Genomic DNA, 21777 nt, shown 5'->3' with positions numbered 1-21777 from the left:
GCCATCCTCCCATCTCTGGTCGAAGTCAGAAGCTCTCAAGTATTTCCTCAGATAACTCTGCCTGGGATGGCAATGTCAGCATGGAGAAGCTTTTTCTGGCCCTTTATGTTTCTGTTCTTTGGTTCTTTTGGAAGAAAAGGATGTTCAGCTTGTAATAAAAGGACTGAAAAATACATTAATCCTTATTAAACCGGTAGAGCCAACTGACAGGACTAGGACTGGCTGCTTCCTCCCCTTTCCCTTCATGCCTTTCCGCAGTTTCCTCTCCTCTTTTCTGACACTTGTTTGTATTTGGAAGCAGCACGCTCAATCCCAACAGGGGATGAGAAGGGAAACGTCTGGACACATTTAGTCCAATTAAATGCTGGCATTACATTCAGTCTTTCCAAAAAGCACGTAGGAAACTTTAAACACCAGGCTGGCCACTGCGAATTAATGCATCCCCATTTACATTTTCTTGCATTTAGCCACAAACAGAGTAGGTATGAATTGTCATCAAGTGTGTCTGCCACAGATCCCTCTTTAATATTGTTCACAAACATTCTGCTAAAACCTTTAGTCTTTCAGCAGATGACTTCCACAGTCCTATGTCACTGATGAGCTTTGGCAGAGCTGAAGAGCAAACCGTTTGCTGCTGACAACTCCCCTCACTTTCCTTTTTCAGCTGCCGCAGGAACACACAAACTCTGTAGCAGCATTCCCTGCCCAGTGTCATCTCAGACTCACATCGTTCCTTCAAACGACATGTTTGCTAACAGGGTTTTACAGCAAATAAACAAACATACATGAGCCCTGCACGTGTGGCCTGTACATCATCTTCAGCCATCCAGATTTTGGACAAGCCGCTGCTCCTATGGGAAGAATTGTGGCATAAACCCAAGCAGTGTGAGTGGGGCGGCAGCGCCTGCCTTCTTCCCACAGACTGTGCCCTGACACCCATGGGTGCTGTGGCGTCCAGGCACTGATAAAACCTGGGCTGCACTGCACAGGGTGTCACCACCCTGACAAAAGCCACTTAAACTTTAACTTCTAGGTTAGAAAGAAGTAGCTGAGGGACAGGCACAGTTGGCTCTCTCCTACTACAGCTTTGTTTTAAACAACTAAATCTTGTTCTTCCCACTCCCTAGAAAAGTCCTTTAAAGATAAATGAGACTAGTCATATAAATGAATTAAGGGTCAGTTTACAGTGTTATTAAATTAAAATGCTTTCTATACAGTAACTGAAGAGTTCAGTAGAATTCATGAAACTAGATTCAGACCTCAGATGCTTTCCAGAGCGGCTGGAAGGGTTTACAGAACTAAACAGAAGAAACCCAAAAAGCCTCGCTTTGCTCAGCATTCACTGCAACATCCAAACCAGCAACATACTTCCACATTACTGCTACAGCTCTGCCCTCCAACATGCGTTCACAGCTCTGATTAGATCCAACTGCAAGTTAAGGACTAAATGTACTGAGGCACGTCCCCAGCTGATTTCAGTATAAACTGCATGTCTGGAATCTGACTGCACAGATAGGTCCACGGTCACTGCTTGCCAGCTTGCCAGCTGAACACTTGCTTAGTTGTACACGGACAGAGCAGCAACCCACTTGCGCCATATTCACATTGCTAAGAGCAAGTGGATGCTCTTGCCTTGTTTTTAATAAAGGCTTGGTCCATCTGGTTTTAAATATGCTCCAAGGCACACTCACGCACAGGAATCTTTGAGGAAAAATCTCCTGATACTTCCCACTTCTGGAGAAGAAAGGTTGCTCACCACAGAGCGCTGAGATAAACAACTTATGCTGCTCGTTACACATTTTGGTACCTGCACAATAGGGTGGCCCCCCGCAGATGCCTTCACAGCCCCTCGACTGCCTTCTGTCTCATAATGAGCTCGGTGGTGGGATTTCGGCTGCACTTCAATACGCAGTTCATAAGGTCCTGAGTGAGATGGCAGCTGCCAATCAAGGGCAGGCAGGGATGGGCTATAAGGGAAAGGAAAACATATTAAAAATTAACATCAAGTACACTATCACAAACCACAAGCATCCAGCGCTATTACTTTAGAGACCGTGTTCCACAGTTCATCCTTCACCATCTTACATTTAAAATTTCATCAATGTGGATAACGCCATGACATAAGTAATTCAGAAGGTAATGGTTATTTTATGAAGATTTATGGGTCGAGCATATCTGATGGCCCAGATGCTATCCAATTTGTAACCAAAATGGAAAAATGTTAAGACACAGCTTAGAAATATCTTAATATATTGATTTGTGAACCAAAAGGAGAAAGATAGGCAGGAAAGATGCAGAGGAATTTAAGGAAGAGGATTTCTGCTGTGAAATTGAATGCCAAACCAGCTCTGGGGGAGTTCTGCATTTAATGAATTTAATGGGTTTCAACAAATCTGCTCAGTTTACAGGGGGCGGGAAGAAGAAAAAAAGCTTTTACCCAGCTTCCTTCCCAACACAAAACACGTCAGTCTCAAAGCGAAGCCGATCTCCTTCTGGTTCATGCGCTACAAGGGAGCAAGCTCTGAAGTCAGAACTTGCTTACAAATCCTACTAACGATGACGCACAAGCCTGAAGAAAATCCAGCTCACTCTTCCGGCCCTGTATTGACTCTGCAATTAACTGAAATATTAAGGACTCATTACCATCACACAAGCAAGCAGGCCTGACAGCATGCGATGGTGGGGAAGTGTCATTCTTAGAAACCCGCTTCCAGTGTAAAACCACACTTGAAAACAGTCAGGAGAGCTCAGCTGTAAGAAATGCCAAGTTGATGCTTTGGGTTGAAAAAAGCAGAAAAAGGAAAAAAGGACTGTAGAAACAGACAAATTTATTGATCTTCAAATCGAAGCAAAAAGCTTCAAGATGAAAAGACTGATTTTATGTCTAGTGTATATTCTTTACTTTGGTGGATTCTCCTCACCAGGTGTCCTTCAAAAGCCTTTACAAGTAGTTAAATGGCACAACCGCAACATACTACCCTGCCTTCTTACATCAAACTTTATTCTCTCTCCCATCAACCCAGAGAAGACAACCAGCAAGTAAGGGTCTCTGGCCCTTTGTTGTCGCTACAGACCAGGGCTACCTGCAGCATGCAGATGAAGCTGAAGAGCTAATTAGCTCTTGCCCAGACTGCAAGGAGGCTGGCCACTGGGGATTTACTAGTTCTCCTCCTCACTGCTATAGCACTGGTGCAAGGACAGCCTGAGCAGTGTGAATTACAGCTGAAATGAGGTGGCTGGGAGGGAAAGGATGCACAAGAGCTTCCACACTGGATGAGTATATTACAAGCACATATTCAGCTGGAGAATTGATACTTCATTTTAATATCCCAGTGATCCACACGCTAACCCAGCACTCTTGTAGCTCCTCAGGTATTACAGTTCTCACATTCCCCAAAGCATCCTTGCTATCTCCCACTGCAGGACGGAGACTTTAACCACTTGCACCAGCGGGGACTTTTGGTTTTGTTTTTCTTCTAAGTGCTTATCCTGCCCTTTATCATTGAATATTTAACTCATATCTGCCAACTGCACATGTGCATGTACGCTGATGCAACTTCAGGTGGTGCCAAGTTTCTCTACATTATCTTTCTTCACTGCTTAAAAATCTGAGCCATGTGATTTGAACACCTACGGACACACACTACATGCATTACAGAGATCAGCTGCAGCCACTAAGTCCCAGCCCTGGGTGAGGACCAGGGCCACCCTCACTGCCTGGGCACCCATTGCTACCCCAGCACAGCTTGCTGGCGTGTCACAGGATCCAAACTTCCAACTACTCCACTCTACGGTCCTCAGGACATGGAGCACCCTCAAAAATAATAGGGAGAGAGAAGAAAGTAGCCATATAGCTCCCAGCTCAGCCCAAATGTGAGCTCATGCAAAAGAAAGATGTTGCCTCTGTGAGGGCTCCCAGCTCCCATGAACATCTGGATCCAGCAGGAGCCAGTGGGGCACTCTCTGTAGAGGCAAGATCTTGCCAGGGACAAATATGAATTTGTCTGCAGCCCCCCTCAAGCACGGGAGCCCCAGTCTTTGCTACAGGCAGGAAGCTACATGTTCTGAGCTCCTGTGAAAGCCTTTCCCCAAAAATGGCCAGCACCCGCCCAGGGGGCAAGGAGAAGCTATTCCACTACTAGACACAATAAAGAATGAAGGGATGGCGAAAAAAACTACAGGCAACTGGACATTGTATATAGCCACTATTCTTTGCTTAGCATGTTAGGTACACATACTCTGGTCTGAAAAAGTCAAAGCAAAAAAAAAAATCTGGATAAACCAAATTTGACTGATGATAAATGACAAAGAGCAGAGCAAAACAGCTGTGTCTCCCCTGGTGATGATCGGCACACATTTTTAAACATATGTTTCTGGTTTTAAGTAAATTTTCACTTGATGGATCTCTTTTTTTTTCTGAGGACACAACATCTATCAGATTAGAAATTTTAAAAACCTAATTAAACAGGACAACTCTGACCAGCAGCATGTAGCCCTTAAGTGAAGAGGGATTTTTTTTTTTTAGGACACATGGAAGCAAGTAGGAGTTTCATAACTAATTATATCTCCTTAAAAAAGACCCAAACCAAACCAAACCAAAACCAAAATTCTTTCAAATCAGAACCTGAAAATGTCAGTGTAGTTGTGTTGTAAAATTCATGTTCTCAAATAAAGCCTGTAAATAAAAATACGATTTGCTGTTAGCTTGCAATCTATTATTGAAATTCCAAAATACCACCTGCCCAATTATAAATTGACAATTAATGGCAGTTTTCCTGATAAAGGAAGCAGAGTGATGCATTTAACAGTGTCACGGGCTGTGGCTGTCAGAGCTATTTCCTATGTTCGGTTATCTTCATCATGCACTTAATTTCCTGCAGCTAAACGTGGTTAAAGGAAAAAGTCACCAAGCAAATGGTGTAGTGGCAAAATCAAATCTGGTTGCTGCAAATAAGCCTTATCAATTTGAAAAGGCCCAAACTACCTCATCTAGCCAGCATCACAGAGAGGGGAGAAGAGCCCCTCCACAGGGGTCAAGAAGAGAAATAAAAAGGTCTTCACGCAGTCTTCCTATCAAATATACATCGGTGTATTTCCCTCAGATCAAATTTTCCACCGACTGAAAACCTGTCCCATTCCTTTCAACACCATAATAAATCTAACTGCAGTCTTCCTAAATGCCGTAGTGAGGGTTGGTTGTTTCAAGGTGGGTTCACAAAACCTGGTGTTAGGCTATAGGAAACTCGCTCAATGTAACTCCTCTGCCCTATGTAAATCAGATTACAAACCAGATGAATAGTGATTATTTTGCATACACCAGATACACAATATGATTAAATCAAAAACAGATTATCCAGTCTGGCTGACTTCTGCCTTTAGCAGAAAGATTTATCAAGTTACCAAAAAAAAAAAAAAGAAAAAGAAAGACACTAAGCAGCACACTGGAAAATAGACAGGGAGGAAACAAAGCCAAACATTTCTACTAAACTTTGCAAAGGTGTTTAAGCCCCATTTTCACGTGACTGCTATGCATCTGGGAATTAAACTACCATTACACTTTCTAAGCTACCAGACAGCCAAGGCCACTTGAAAAAGAGATTTGCAAGTATCTGTGTCCTTAGCTAGGCTGCTGTGCAAAAGGTGTCAGAACAAGTGCCAGTCTCACACAGGGACTAACCCTGCTCGTTGGCCAACTACCACAGCATGGGGTCATGTACCCCAGATAGCTGCCTGACAGCGGCATAAGCCACTGCCTGGAAGAGCAGGACGGTAAGTGTGCTTCAGCACTCAAAGTAAAGCAAGCAACTTAGAAGGAGTGTGGCTGAGACTGGGTGCCCTGCACTGAACTTATTATTTCTATGAGGGAGTGTTCCTTTAGAAACAAAAACATAAACTAGAGAAACCACAGGGCTGCTGAAACTTTTACTAGGGTGCTAGCTTGCCCCTGCCCAACTGTGTGCCAAATGCAAATACGATTATAATTTATTATTTATCACCCATGTCTCACATTGAAGCGGATGCCTGTTAAAGATCCTTGTGTGTTTTTTGGAAGAGTAAGAAAACAACGATGATACCTACATGTCCACCAACTTGACAGTGGTCAGAAAAAATATACCTGTTTTATATTTCACCTATGAGTTAACTCATAGAGATTTTGCTCTCTTCTTTTTTCTTATTTTAATTTCCTGTATGACAATTGAGCAATCTGGCTGTGAGCTGTTAAAATTGATGCTGCATCCCACCCCAGACTTGGCTGTATTTTGCTGGCATGCCGAGCAAGTAGCTCCTCTATGGAGTGCATGCAGTGCACTGGAATTCCTCACGTTGAAGTCTTGAAAACGTGAGTCGTCATCATACTCCCAGATAATACTTAACACCACTGTCCGAAAATTTCACATTCAGAGATTGATTTGCATGGGAAATTTTGTGTTTGTTAGCTCAGAGAGAGAACAAGGAACTATTGGTGTGGGAATGGAGATAACAAGCAGCTGGCATCGCATCTCTGCTCACTCTGAATTTAGAATCACATGGTGCTAAAACAAGCTGGTGAAGGAAGGCCATTAATAACATGCTCACAGGGGCATATGAATGAACTGGAAAACAGGCAGGACAAAGCGTGGGGAGGATTAAATCAATCAAACAAACAAACAAATCAGATAACTGAGACAGGCTTCCAAGCAGTGTTCAGCCTTATGGTACAGCAACCTAACGTAATCAAAAGCTGCTGCTATGTGGTGGTGAACTAAACCTGTTGAAGTATCTAAATATTCCCATCCAGCATAAATATAGCAGGAGAGAGAAAAAGGTTAGAGGCATTGCAGACTCTTCCTCCCCATGCCCCCCAGTTAACACTAACAAGTCTCAGGAGATGGTCACCGACACAAAGCCACAAGTCCCCATTTCACTGGGTCTTGCTCAGACAGTCCTGCCTTTGCTTTGTCTGAGGAACTTCCTCTGGCTTGCCATAAACACACAAGTTTGCCATGAACGCACAGGTCAGCAAATCCGGTGCTGCTGAGCTGGTGACTATCTCATCTTAAGATAGCTGGTGCCTTTTTCCACCTTCAGAAAACCCCCATTTCTCGAGAAACCAACTTCTCCCAGGTAAGGCTGTCCTCTATGTCATGATCTGGAACAAAACATCTATTTAATTATTAAAAAAAAAAAAAAGAAAAAAAAAAGGCATCAAGAGCATCAGAGCATCTGGAAGGTCCACAAATCAAAAGAAAGAAGAAAAAGTGTGCAACATTTTAAAATCACAATTTTAAAGGAAATCATATGTTTCAGGGCCTCAATGAACAATTTTTGCATGCTTGAGTTTAATACTGTCACAGTCACAAAAGTGGAATCCAAAAAATCCACAAAAAATAAACTAGCCCACTGATGCAGGTAAAAGCCAAATGTGCTTTTGCAACGAGTAGACAGGTATCCAGCCATACATACTCTAGGTGAAAACTACAGCCTCTATGTGTAAAACTACATGAACCCTCACCTGTGAGGTCAAGAACATACATTTATATTTTTGAGGTTGAAGAGACTGCAGCTAAAGAAAATGTGGCTTTTGACGGTTAAAAAAAAACAAACTATACAAGAATATACAGTAGAGAGCTTTTATAAGCCACCTGGGACTGGGTGTCTATTCCTGGAAGCTCCTTTTGGTGTGGTAGACCTCATACATGCCATATGCCTGACCAACAAACCCAATCATTTCTCTTCCTCCTCCTCTCCAAAAAACACTACATTTAATGTAAACTCAAGTGTTACAAGCAAACATACTTCTTGGATTAAACTGATGACACCTGAAATAACTACAGTGTGTTACTTTTCAATGAGTAAGGAAACGTCTCCAGGAAATTTCAGGTTGTATTTAGTCAAATACAGCAGTTAAAGAGGAAGTCTTAAAAAATGTGCAAGATACTCAGAAATCCCTCACTTTTGTGGGTGCCTATACTTTTTGTTGTAATATAGGATGATTTGGGACACGCTAATGAGTGGGTAAAAAATAAAAATGGGATTTTAGTTTTGGGAATAGTCACTAATCCTGCCTCCATACCGAGGGCAGATGTCTTGTACTTCCATTTTATCTTTGACATTTTTGCCCATGGGAGATTGTGCATTACACAGCACTGAGGAACAATGGAGAAATGTCACAGAAAGGAACACAACTGAGGCAGCAAGAGCTTGAGAACACAGAGCATCACCTGCTTGTACAGTAACTGCCTGGTAGAATGCTTCTTTTTGAACTATTAGCTACATTAATTGTAAAAGAGGGACTAAGATGGAAACTTCTTGCATTTGCATTTTGAGCGCAATGCATAAATACTGTAATAAAAATAAAACACCTCAGAGCTAAAAGCTAAAGCAGAATTTCACAAAGACCATTGCTTGACTCTCTGCATAATGATTTACCTTCAGTAGTTTTTGAGGTAGATCGGCGTATTTAGGTAACTCGTTTTGGTCTGGAAAGGTATGATTCCCATTGCTACCTCAGCGTTTGTTCCAAAGCTTCCCCTGGAAATCTCTGCTTGTTCTCTAGGTATTTTCTACATCCAAAGATTTGACGCGAGGCCCTGGGCTGCTACCGAAGCACCACAGACAAATCCCCAGCAGCCCTGGGTTACCCTGTGCAGCCTCAGCCGCGGCTGCGGGGTCAGGTTCTACTCTCCCACACTCGTCCCATGAGTCCCATTCAGGAATAGAGCCACTTGTTCATAGCCCTTGAGGGGGATGTGTGAGCCCAAACCTGCTCCAAGGAGCCCACAGCCTGGGGACCAGGCTGAGGCTCTGAGCTCACAATCCTCACGAGTAACCAAGAGAAGCATGAGGCACAGAAAGACTGTGTTTCTTTTAAAGCAGGCATCATCATACTTTTATTATATAAATAGTATATATAATATATATCATTATATATACTCATTCCCTTGCTCTGGGACTTGAAAACCCTAAAGCAGATTATACTTTAATTACAACAAATGAAAAACATCATCAATTTTAGAAACAACACAAAAAGGTAGTTTCCCTTTTAGGGTGATGCCTGCTATAAAACCCCAGGAAGAGAGATAGCACGCAGCCGATGGCCTGCCTGAGCCTCCTCCCCCTGCCCCCAAAGAGATGGGAATGCAAGAGAGGGAGGGAAAGGTTTCAGTGATTTTCCAAGGCACGCTGGCTTTTGACGAAAATTGAACCACATATTCAGGAAGAGACAGAGGAGGTAATCAAATCTGGTTATCTCGAAATCATTATGACCGGGTAGATTTTGGAGCCCGAGTTGTTTGTTGGAATCCACCCCTCCAGCCCTCGTGTTTGAAATAGAACAGATGTGTAACATAACAGGAAAAAAATCCAGCTCTGTTGTGACAAATTCTTAACCAATTTTTTTGGAAAGATTTAAAATAACAGTTTCTGTTGCGTAGGCTGTGATCCTGTTGACGTCCGTGCTCATTTGCCCAGCACTTTCATATACATAAAACGAGAGGTATTTTTGGTGGAAGGAAGCACGGTCAGTGTATCTGATTGGTAAAATAACTTAAAATCACGTTTCAACAGTTACTTCCAACTGCCCCAGAGCACAAGTTAATGAGATCACATGGAAACATATTGTGAACCAGGAAACATATTTTATACAAGACCAAAACAGTGGAAAAAAGTGTTAAATACACAACGTAGAGGGGCTCCGTTTTGTACGCTTCACCTTTCTTGTTTGTGTTAGCACACAGACATGCCGGGTGCCTCCTGACGGACTGCAGCAGAGTGCCTATGGGCCGCTCGCTGCAATGGAAAGATAAAAGCCTGTTTGGTCAAACTCTCCTATTATTGCCCTTGAAGTCTTCGGCAAAAAGCAACCCCCCTGTGACTCAAAAGCCAACGGCTGGCCTCTCTGACGAACGCGGGCTACTCGGCGCTTCAGTGGGAGAACATAAAAGGCTTTTTTAAGGATGCAGGAAGGCTCTGAAGGATGAGGAAGGGGACCACAGCACTACATGACACGAAGGGCCATGCACTGCTCAATCTCAGTTTTAGGAGATGGCACGTGGCAGAGAAGTGCTGGCTGGAGAAAAGTGAGACCGGCAAGTTGAGAGCCAGGGAATGTTACCAATAATTAAAACATTTCAGCTCGGTGCCCACTTATTCCATTTTGAGAAAGACAGCTTTGCTGTCAAAAGCAAGAAGCCAAGTGTGCTTTTGAGGTAGAAGAGGAGAGGGGGTGGCCATCACAGACAGGGTCTGGGAACAGCCTGCAAACTTTTGGAAAGCCAAACTCTTTTCATGCACCATATGCTTCTGTGTATCCAGCCTTCAGGAGACTTCAAAATAAAGACCATAACTGAGACTGAAAGAAAAAAGCAATGATGTAACTCAAATTCTGGCTATTCTGTGGTGCTTCCTACCCATCGTCCTCTTGTGACAAACAAATGTGACCATTATATTGAGTATTATCAGATGACAAATAAGGTTTTCTATTTCAAACATAAAAATCGTGGGGAAGGGAGAAAAAAGAAAATCACTGTCCAACACAGATAGGAAAAGAAGACTGATAAGAAGCTTTTAGATGAAGTGAAGTAAAAGCTGAAATAGTTCACAAAAGAACCATATTCCTATTTTGTTTGTATTCACTATCTATAAAGCGTAAATGTAAAAGACCCTCTAACAGCCACAATAATGAAACCATCTCCTTCTTCTGCAAGAAAAACATACCAAGATATGACGAACCATTTAAGCAAAGCCCCAGGTTTGATGGCACTGAGTTATCCTGCCACCTGATGAGTTTCTGAATACCCCATCTCCAGACCGCCAGGACTGTGGCTCATCCCCTGGGAAGCAGTAACCAGTTACAACCCATGCACGGCCAGCTCCTAGAACAGCCTCTTTAATCCTTCAAGGCTTTACTCATGGTCACACCACACCAACAACAGAGGCAAAGTCACAAGATATGGCTAAGCGGAATGAGTGGATGGGCAGATTTGGCAGGAAGCAGAGACAGGAAGGGGAAGGAGGAGAAAAAAAAAAGCATGCAATAAAGATACTATCAGGATTGCCCTCTAAGTCGGGGTTCCTTACCTCAAGTAGGATGTCGGAGACAGAGACTTTGGTTTGGCCCACTGGTAGGGATGCTGTGGCACAGACAGGTACTGCTCGCAGAAGTTTCCTTTCCTGATGTGCTGAAAGCTGGAGAAGTCTTCTGGTGACAAATCGGCAGTTGGCGATATGGTCCCGTGATCCTCGCCAGCCGGTTCAGTTTTGAGAGTCATGGATGGGGTGTGGTCAATGGCGGTCTTCCTCGACTTGATGGGAATCCCATCGTTCATGTCGATGGTGCTGTCGGTGGTGAGGGCGTTGATGGCGGCGACGATGGCAGAGCTGGTGTACTGGTTGGTGTTCCCCAGCCATGTCTCATCCGTGACGCTCACCCGCGGTGAGTTCTGCGGAGAAGGTGTTGGGGAGTGGTGCGGGGAGTAGGAGGTCTGCCGGCCGTTGAGGCTGTACTTTCTCTTGTTGCAGGGAGACGGAGGCCTGGAGTTGCGAGCCCCTAGCCAGTTCTCCTCTGTGATGCTGGTCCTGGGAGACGTTGACGGAGAGTGCCTTGGGGAACTGAGCAAGGTGCAGGCCACCATGCTGCGCTGGTAGCCCTCCTCTGTGTCGGTGGTCTTCGGAGAGACACACGGGGACTGCCATGGAGAGGTCTGGGGTGAAGTGTATGGATATGAGTAGTTGGACTCGTAGGAAGACGCTTCAGAGTTGCAGCTTCTGGAAGACAAGCTACTCGCTGGACTCAGGCAGGATGGGTCTCTGTATGCCTCAATGTTTGGTAAGTTCAAAGTGGCAGTGGAAGGTGACCGCTTGGCGTTTGGGATGGCCTCCTCAACCTCATCATGGAAAAACTGGTTGTTGTTATGGTGAAGTCCCATGTAAGAAGTGATCTCAATTCTAGGGCTCTCCAGCGCTGGAGCTCCATTAGGTCTGATGTTTGGTGGCAGGTAATAGTCGGAGGCCCCACTGTCGATGTGTCCTCCATATCCGGAAGGATGGTTTGTCGATGGGACAACTGAAATGACGGGATTTGATGTCTGAAGGCCATGACATGGAGTTGACAATGAAGAATGTGCCACATTTAGAGGCATGACAGCATTTACATTTGAAGATGTATAATTATAGTGTTCTGGAAAAAAACAAACAAACAAACAAGAATGATATGAGGTGCTGCACAAATACAGTCACTTAGTAACCAGCTGTATACTTAGTATACCCAGCTGGAATGGAGGGACATGTCACAACACACAAAAGCACAGCTCTCCTTAACAACCCAGCCCACAGTCATGCTATGCCGGGGAGAAGCTACAGACTAGCTTCCTTGAAAATGCCACTAATTGAACCATGCAAGACAAGCTATCTTGGGAATAGGATGTACACGGACCGAATTTGTCTCAAGGACACTCTTCTTATGTGAATCTTCAGAGCAAAAAATTGATTCTTCAGACAACATTGTTTCAGCATTCAGAGACTGCAACGCTGCCCAAGAGATGTGCTTTTATGTAAGTGAGCCTAATTTCCTCCCTGAAAAGTTGGAATACACAAAAAACAGCCAACAAAACACGAAAGTGGAGGCAGACTAAAGCAAAAATCACGATCAACTGCATTTTGTTACAAAAATTATACACAACCAAAATTTCCATTACAGCAAGTTTCCAACTGGTTCCAGTTAACTAGGATTTTGGAACAAGATGGATCTATTGACCTGCTCTGGTTTCTGGGACCACTTATCCTCCAGCCCAACTGGCAGAGGCCAGGTGAAGGATAAACACGGATGTCTCACTACTCCACGACAGCCGAAATTCCACTGAAATTGCTGGTTACTGCACACACCATGTTGAGTGCTGCCAGCAGCGCGCTCTTGGCCAATGGTCTAACCATTTAACAGCTGCAGGTATATATAAAATCAATAGCAGAGCTGCACAGCCAGCGTGGAAAACCTGGAAGGTGACGGATCACACACAGACTTGTGCTGATGGGGTCCTTGACCCAGCGCAGGGGAACAACCCCACCTTTGCATGCCTCCACCCCTGCTGCGCTGCGGGGACCAGCATCTCGAAGCTGATATTTGCTGCCTTGCCTCACTGCTGGCCTGCTGAAGGGATTCCTTCAGCTCTGCTCCCCCTCCAGAGGGCTGCGTATGTGTCTCTCTGCCACCTGGAGACAACAGTGGGCCACGTGCAAGCAGACGGGCAGCCCTCAACCAGGGCAACATCTCTGGCGCTCTGAGCAGTGGTGGGATGAGTCGTCATCCAACCCATGCTTTCTGAGATATGGATGCATCACCAGCACACATGAGCATGAGGCCCTAGTCATAAAATCATAGAATGGTTTGGGCTGGAAGAGACCTTAATGATCATCCGGTTCCAACCACCCTGCCATGGTTGCTCAATCATCTAGCTCCAACCATGAGACAAGGTTGCTCCAAGCCCCATCCAACCTGGGCTTGAATACTTCCTGCATGAGGCATTCACAACTTCTCTGGACAACCTGTGCCAGTGCCTCATCACTCTCATAATGAAGACTTTTTTTCCAAAAAAGCCTTACTGAGGAAAGAGAGCAAAACCTTTCTACCAGGGACAACAGCCACTGAACTTTTGAGTGTGGGTAATGCTGTTCTGCAGGTTCCTCTCAGAAGGTTGGAAATGCACCCAACTCCAGCCCCAAGCTGTGCTTGCAGCGCATCAGCCTTCCCTCAGGTTTATCACAGCAGTGGCACTTTTCCTGCAGGACAGAGGGAAACTCTGCATACCCCCTGCCCACAGCCAGTCCCCTTCCCTCCCAGGAGGCAAGCTCCCTTGTCAGTCACTCTTGCCCACCTTCCCCAGGGAGATAAGGAAAAGCTGTGGTAATTACTGCAGCTGTTATTCCCAACGGGTGCTGCAAATGCAAACGAGCCTCTGAGCTGGCAATGCTAGCCCAGCCGGCTATTCTCTTTCTTTTGTTTATCAGCTCAGCCCTCTCTGGTGTCATCCTCCAGCGATGCCTTTCTCGCTGGCAACAACTCCAAGGCAAACGGTACTTAGGAAAAATTAATGTGCTGTCGCAGTTCCACAGCAACTCTGCAATGTTCCAGCTGATGTATGTCATGTCAGGTAACAGTCAGGAACGATGAGCAACACCACCTTTTGAACTCACTCTATAGTCTGCCTTCAGAGACCAGCCGTTTACTGAAGAAGGGTCATTAAATTACACCAGAGTGTGCCAAAAATAAAACTGGATTATTCAAAACATGCTGCAGCTTCACACTCTATTCCAGCACCAAGGCAGGCAGGAACTATGGAGAAAGAGGTGATACTTTGACAAGAATAATCTGACAGTGGTGGTCACAGCAAGGCACAGACCTGCCTGGGGAATCAGAGTCCCCCTCCTTCCAAAATTAGTCCCCTTTCATTGCTGCCCTGCCACAAGGCCACTCCGCTCAGTGTCACTACAACCACCACCATGTGGTGTTTGTAGTGACACTCTACATGGAGTCACTTCATTCTCTTTCACTTTTCATGGAAACAAAAACCCGAAGTGGTACAACCATGGTAAGACCTCCTCTGTTTCAGAAATTAGCTCAGAGAAAGGGTCTAAGCAGCACTTTCAAGGCAGCTTCAACCTCTTCTCTGCTCCTCCAGCTCTAAACGAAGATGATGTCTCTGGCACCGCACTGCTGCCTGGCCAGGCTCTTCCACGGATGCCCCATGGGCCCTTCCACTGCCTGCTGGCCTGGCATGTAGGGGATGGCACTGGTGACACAGCACAGCCGGGTGCTGCCCCCAGCCTGTCCCCACCACGGAGCCAGACATCCTTTGCACGGGGACCACAGGCTCCACAGGCTGCCCCGGCTCTGTGCCCATCAGGTAGGCTTTGCCGACGGGTGCAACAGCAGCATCTGCTGACTGCAGCACCAGTGTCTTTAGATCTTTTATTAAAAATAAATAGGGGTAATTATTACCTGTGTGAAAAGTACTGTGAACATAGCAGTTCTCTTAAAATCTAATGCACGACTAGGGTGAAATTCAAACACTGAAGTCTGCTGGACATCTGCAGCCCAGGCTGAAGAGGCAGTATAAAGGCTGAAAACCAGCATTCAGAATCCAGTTTGAAAAAATTAAATTAAAAGACAGCCTCAAGTGCTCCAAGCAGCAAGTCTGCCTAATGCACATGTTAAGGAATAGCCTCTTTTAGAACTATTATGCGTATTTTCAAAAAGTCAACTTTTAAAGGGCCAAGAAAAATAACATGTGATACAACTTCTCACACAATTGTACTCAACACTGAAAGAAGCAAGATCCAAAGCCCTGCAAATATATTTAGCTATCTTAAATTTTCAGGCAGCATGTAAAAAGTATGCCCACCAAATATAAAAGCCCTAAAGCCAGAACTAGGAACAGGACTGAGTCCTTGGTTTGTGAGCTAAAAAACACCAGCTACAATTTCTGAAAAAGCATATTCTTCTCCAAAATCTCCAGATATACAAAATTCATCCAACGCACATTCATGGTCAGCATTCGTTACATGCTGATCTTTTCCTCACCAGGGTGAATTAGACTTGTAAAAATAAAATGCCCATCTTGATGGATGGGAGATGGAGGTGGCTACAAAGGCATGAAACTGCATCACATAATGCAGCTGTGTAAGGAATTTCAACAGTGCTGATAGGGACAAAAGGATGTAATGTAACATGGAGTTGCTGTCATGACCATGACCCATAGAAGCCCCCAGGATCAGTGCACTTACTACCAAGGCACTTTCAACAGTGTATGTTGATATCTTGAGCCAAACCCCACTATCAGTTAGACTGGTAGAGGCCTGCAACAGTTCTGTTCCAACAAATCCTCTTACATTAAGTATAACTAGGACAGGAAATTGGACCCCTTGATTTGTGAGCACCTCTTCACATATTACATTTCACTTTGTGACAACATGAAAAATTCAGACTTTTTTTTTTCCTCTAGTTAATTTCACAGAACAAAGGTTTTACTCCTTTCTATCATTAAAGGGCTGATCCTGCAAGGCACGGGGCACCATCAACTTTTATTTACATTCTTTAAATAGGAATGCTGAACACCTGCAGCTCAGAGGGGCTTCAGAAAAGGGGAGGGCTACTTTACATTTCTAAAGATGAAGGCACATCCAGGTCTGTGTTAAATTCATGCTTTCAAAATTGCCTAATGGAGTTTGGTACCTTTCTCACTAGGACTTTGACACTCAATTTGCTTAGGCTCCTCCACTTTCCAGGTGTCTAATTACCAAGACACTCACCTGAGAAGCTTGGTGCGAAACTCTTAAAACAGCATTTTTCTGAAACCCGGGAAGCTCCTAACAACTATCTGGACACTGACAACATGCCAGAAAGCTGGGCAATTGGGGAGCATTTCCAAGGGGGGCACTACGCCTTCACCTGCATCCTGGCATTCTGCGGTACACAAGCAAGGATTTGGGAACCTGCTTCGATTTAGTCAAAGAATAAAGCACAGACACAGAGGGAGGCTTGCTCTGAGGCTGTGTTAAATCACATACTTGTATGAGAGCTTTTTATGGTGAGCAGCTATCTCCGACGCTGTAGCACACAACCTGGTGCCAGGAAACAACTTTCTATGTGTGTGTGTCAATTCCAGACTTGTGTGCCTCATTCCCACCTCAAGTACTCTTAAAAGTCATAAAAAAGAGAAAAAAAAAAGGCAGCCGGGACGAGACACCAGAGTTGGAAACGGTTTGACTCGTTTCCAGGCCCGTTATTTTTATTTATGGATGACCTTCAAGCTAAACCCTGGAGCCTAACTAGCTCCAGCTCCCGGGGGAACGGGAAGGGGGGGAGAAGTGGTGTTTGAACTGGCCCATCTCTGTAACGGGCACGACCCAGAACCTCCCGTCCACCCCTCCGGGGTTCGGGGAGTGGTGAGGACGGTGCGAGGGGTTCGCCCGCCGCCAGCGTCCGGCAGCCGGGCCGCCCTGCGAGCGGGCATCGCGGGGGTTAGAAGAGCTCAAACAGTCCTCAAGTTTCACAGATCAGGCACCGGCCGCCTCCGGAGTTGTTCTCTCTTGAAGGCTCGCCCGGGTGCTGCCAGAGCACCGCGGGAGACAGCGCCGGCCGCCGCGATCCCGCTCGCCGCTTCCCAGCGCGGCGGCGAAGACAAGCGCCGCCCGGGGCCGGGCCGGGCGGGACTGCCAGCTCCCCCGCCCCAGCAGGGGCGATAACCCTCCCCGTCCCGAACCGGGCTGCGCACGGAATCCCTCCGCCAGCATCCCCGGAGGTGCCCCGCATGCCGCGCCGCGACCCACCTCCGCTGCTGCCCTCATCGCTGTGTTTGAACTCGAAGAGGAAATCGAAGTCAAACTCCTGCTCGGCCTCCACGCCCGTCATGGCTCCCGCCGCCCGCCGCGACCCCCGCCACACTCTGGCACTCAGGCGGCGGCGCAGCCCCCGACCCACCCCGTCGGGTCCGCCCCGTCGCGCCCGGACACCTGCTGCCGGAGGGCCGGGCCGAGCTCCCCCTCGGCGGCGGCGGCGGGCTGCCAAGCCCCAGCAAGGCGCAGGACGGCGGCCGCTGCGGGCGGTAACGTGACCCCGGCCCCGACGGGCGGCCTATCTCGCCGCCGCCGCCGCCTCTGATCCGCCCTCCCTGCCGCTGTTGATGTTTCCGGGTCGATGCAAACAACCGCGGTGCCCGGCCCCCCCCGCCCCGCACCCTCCCGTTGGGCTCTGACCTTGCAGCGCAGCCTGCGCGCCTCGGGGAGCCCCTCCGAGACGGGGGGGGCACCACCGGGGGGGACCCCGGACCGCTGGCTCGCCGAGGTGGGGATGGGGAGGCCGGGGGTAGTCGGGCAGTGGGACTTCACCTGCTCCTGCCCAGTGGTAACTAACTGCCGCAGGTGCCCGGCTCCCGCTAAACGGAGCGGGGCAGGAGCGCCTCTTTCCGCCCTCGGCCTGGGGGCTTCGAAGGGGAAAGGGAGGGGAGGGGCTCTGCCCGCCCGGCCGGGGCACCGGCTTGTCCCCCCTCTTCGCTGAGGGCTGCTAAGGCTTCCTCCGGGGCTACCCACCGCGCCGCGTCTGCGAGCCAGGAGGCTTCGCTTTCATTTATTATTTATTTTATTTAGTTGCAGCACCCACTAGTGCCAGCTGCTATAAAAAGCGCATTAAAGTGGGACTCGTAACGTTACCGGCTGCCTCCGTGTGCCGGGGAGCGAAAGGTCTTCGGGCCGAGGCCGCACACCGAGGACGGGGGGGTTCCAAAGGGCCCTGCGGACAGTGAGATGCGACGGGGCTGGCACCGTGCTCCCCTGGCCCGCTGCCTGTCCCGCTTTTACAGGTTAAAAGTAAATTAGGAAAAACTAAATTGGACTCTGTTTCTGTTCAGAAAAGCACTTCTGCCAGCTTTGAAAGTGTTTGCCAGGCAAAGGAGCTCCTCGCCTCGACCTTGAGCTCCCTGAGCTTCAGGCCATATTTCAAAAGGAATAGGGGTTTTTTAAGCGGTTATGGAAACGGTATTCCCTTATAAACTCAGGGAATACCATTTTCCAGGCGTATGGCTGAAATCTCCGTTACAAAGTGCCAGGAAAACACATTTTTTTTCCATCAGAGCCCGTTATGCGTTCCCCCCCCCCGCCCTCGCCGGGACGAGGCACGCTGCAGTCTCGCCTCCCGCAGGAGCCGGCGGGCACCGGCAGCGCCCGGGGCCGACGGGGCAGCCCCGAGGCACGCAGGACCGCTCGACCCCGAGGTGCTGCCCCGGCGGGGACCGGGTCTGCTTTGTGGCGGCGGTGAGGCACCCGTGGGGCTGCCCTCGGTCCCCCGCTCGCAGCCGCTTCCCCGATGTGCCGGCGCAGAGTCACCATAGTGTGCGAAAGGCCTTGGCAGCAGTGAAACCCCTCCGCATGTGACTGCCGGGGCCCTGCCCGCCCGGGATGCCGGAGCAGGCCAGCGGCGGCCCGCCCCGGCCTCGGAGAGAGGCCGAGCATCCCGGTTCGCCCGCACGCTCTGCCCCGACGGCGGGGACTGCTGCGCCTCCCGCTGCCTGCCCGGGCCTGCGGGAGGGACAGCCGCCTCGCCCCGGACCTCGGGACCCCCAGTTGCAGCGGGGTCACTCCCCTTCGACCCCTCCGCGCTGGACTGCTCTCTGCTCCCCATCTCCTGCCGGGGCACCTCAGCGGGGAGGTGAGGAGGAGCTCCCTGATACCCCGTGCTCTCGCTCCTTTGCCTCTCCCGCGTCTGGTACCTGCGAGAGGGACGAATTGTCCAAACTATTTACGGACAGCTTGATTTGCCAGGGCTATAAATGTTAGTGCTGTCAATGAAATATTTCGACTGGCACCCTTCCCTTGGAGAAAGAGGAAAGATGTACTACGGAAAGGCAAAACCGAAGTGATGCCACATGTGGAGATGGAATATCAGCGTCCCGCCAGTTAATAATCCAGTTTAGAACTGGGAGAGTGCCATTAAACTGTGGAAAGCGAAAAGAGTGGGGTGGGGAGGAAGGGGATGTACCCCGACGAGTCCATCCCTGTGCCTCCAGGTGCTCTTGTGCTACCCACTGATAGACCCACCAGCCAACCCCGTGGTTAACCTGAGTTGCCCGGATCTCCTGGTCGCCACAGAGGTCCGACGAGGGACCTAGCAGCCTGAGGGAGAATTTAACTCGAACGTGTATTCTCAGAGGCAAAGGATTCTGCACCTCACTACGACCCATGGATGAAAGCGGGGTCCTCCCTCCGGGACGCTTTGTAATAATGTCTTCCCAGGTTCAGCAAGCAATGGAGTATTTTCTTTGATTGTCGTAGTTTGGCAATCAAGGGGCACCTTAATTTGCAGGCAGCAATCCTGACTTGCAGGGCTCCCCTACGTGTTTCCTGGATTGGGTCACACTTTCTGGCTGGCCTCATTTTCTTAGTCTCTTACAAAATACATCAACAGGGAAGAGAACTATCGACGAGGGCTGGCGACATTTTAACACGGGCATCAGAAATGCCACAGAAGAGGGGGGATTCCCTCCCCCCCTTTTGACAAAAGGCTCCCGCACTCTTTTTGTGTCAGCTGCCTCTGGGTGTAATTTTTACAAGTTAGTGCATTCAGTGCCCTTGAAGCCCAGAGCGCTGGAAACACCGTGCGTGCAGCCCTCGGAGGTCCGAGCGTGCGAAAGGCACGCAAGCCAATGCTATTAAATAAAACTTAATTAACTTTCATCCCAAAAGGCGCTCGCGTGCTTCAAAAGCGGAGCCGCACTCACAGCCGCGCTTGTAGCTTTTGCACTGTCAGGGTCCTGTCAACTGAAATGAACCCCTGGAATGGAAACATCTGTGTTAAAAGATGGTCCTGAGCGCCCGTCCAGCTTTCCGGGGACAAACCCAGGGAAGGGAGCCCGTTGTCCCACGCTGCGGAACAAACACCGCGGACATGGACGCGACCCCCGCCCCACTTCTTCACGCCTTCCTCCTTCCGCGCTGTGGGGGCTCGCTGTGTCCTGCCCGAGCCCGGCAGGCCATGGTAGCCCTACTGGTGTCCCAAAACTCGCTCTACATCACCACCAGCAGCAGGACCAAAGCGGCGGCACCGCCACATCGGAAGGAAACTTGGGACCCCGGGAGCAGCCGGAAGGGGGGTCGGTGGGGGGAGGGAAGAGGAAGGCTAGGGGGTGCCCCCCGATCCCGCAGCGGGGGCCGGGAGCTGCCCCGCACCTGAAGCAGCGGCGCGGAGGTGATACGGGGCAGCCGCCTCCGGGGTCCCGCTCCCGGGGCGCGGTGCTGCCGAAAGGGAAAGCGAAGAGCGAAAGTTTCGCCGGTGGGCACAGCGGTGCTGGGAAACGATGCTCCGGGGACAGAAAACTGTCCCGACTGGCATACGAGAGGCTGAAGCCGGCCCCGGCTCCAAACGCCAAATGCTGCCCCTGGCAGGACCAAGCTCAGTCTGGAACCCGCAAAGCGCTTCCCAAGTCCCGCGCCCGCCACCTTCTTTCTCTCTGTAAACTTTGCCGCTGTGTTTTCAGGGCACTTTTCGCAGCAGGATTACTAGGGGGCATCGAAAGAAGTCGTTACGGGCAGCCGGGGTGGCGGAGCAATCGCTCCTCCGGTCCCCCAGGGGTGCGGGGGACACGGGGCGGCGGAGCTCTGCAATACAGCCGCGGCGTGCCCTCCTGTTTCGGTGCGCTGGGGAGGGCTGGCCGCTGGTACAGCGCCTAGCACTGCCCGGGACCGGCTTTTTTTAGGAGGCTCCCTCATTTCTCAAGAGCCAGGGATGGCTGCAGTTACAGGGTGTCTTCTGACCTCCTCCAAAATGAAACCCGGGGCTGCGGAGGGAATCCCCGAGCCGGCTCCCAGAGATTCCCCCTGACCGGACCCCAGGCTTCCTCGCAGCCCCGCGCTGGCGGCGAGGAGCGATGCCACGCCGCCGCCGCGCTGCCCCGCTGGGCCGGACCGGGCTGGCACCGGCATCTGTATCGGGAGCGGGCCCGGGCCCGGCGGGAGTCTGCCGGGAGCGGCGGCGCGGCCGACGCGGCGCCGTGCGAGAGGCGAAGGAGACACCTATTGGCAACCGGCCGCCAGCAAACCTCCGGCCGCCGCGGGGAAACACCGGGGGACACCGCCGCCCGCCCGCCGCCCGCCCGCCACCCGCCCGCAGCGCCACCCGTTACCTTCCTCCGCCGCCTTCATGGTGCTGCCGAGCGGGCGGGCTCCGCGCTGCGGGGCCGCCGCCGGCCTCTCTCTCCCGCTGCCTGGGTCCCGCGACGGCGGCGCGGCGGCAGCCGGCGGGGCAGCGCTTGGCAT

At 49.4% G+C, this 21777-nt stretch overlaps 1 protein-coding gene across 3 annotated transcripts in view; it reads right to left on the bottom strand.

Moving 5' to 3' along the window:
- NFATC1 (nuclear factor of activated T cells 1) overlaps positions 1-21777 on the bottom strand; it is a 116898-nt gene extending 95121 nt beyond the window's left edge. For 2 of the 3 annotated variants that reach the window (XM_030505225.1, XM_030505231.1), the window contains exons 1-3: positions 21645-21743; positions 11059-12157; positions 1808-1967 (exon numbers count right to left, since the gene is read on the bottom strand). In XM_030505225.1, coding sequence (XP_030361085.1) covers positions 1808-1967; positions 11059-12157; positions 21645-21663 — 1278 coding nt within the window. In that variant the 5' untranslated portion in view covers positions 21664-21743. Of the gene's footprint in view, positions 1-1807; positions 1968-11058; positions 12158-21644 lie in introns of all 3 variants that reach the window. The other variant, XM_030505222.1, reaches the window with a different exon arrangement.

Source organism: Strigops habroptila, chromosome 1 (genome assembly GCF_004027225.2).
Source record: "Strigops habroptila isolate Jane chromosome 1, bStrHab1.2.pri, whole genome shotgun sequence".
Lineage (NCBI taxonomy): Eukaryota > Metazoa > Chordata > Aves > Psittaciformes > Psittacidae > Strigops > Strigops habroptila.
This window is presented reverse-complemented; position numbering and strand designations above follow the sequence as displayed.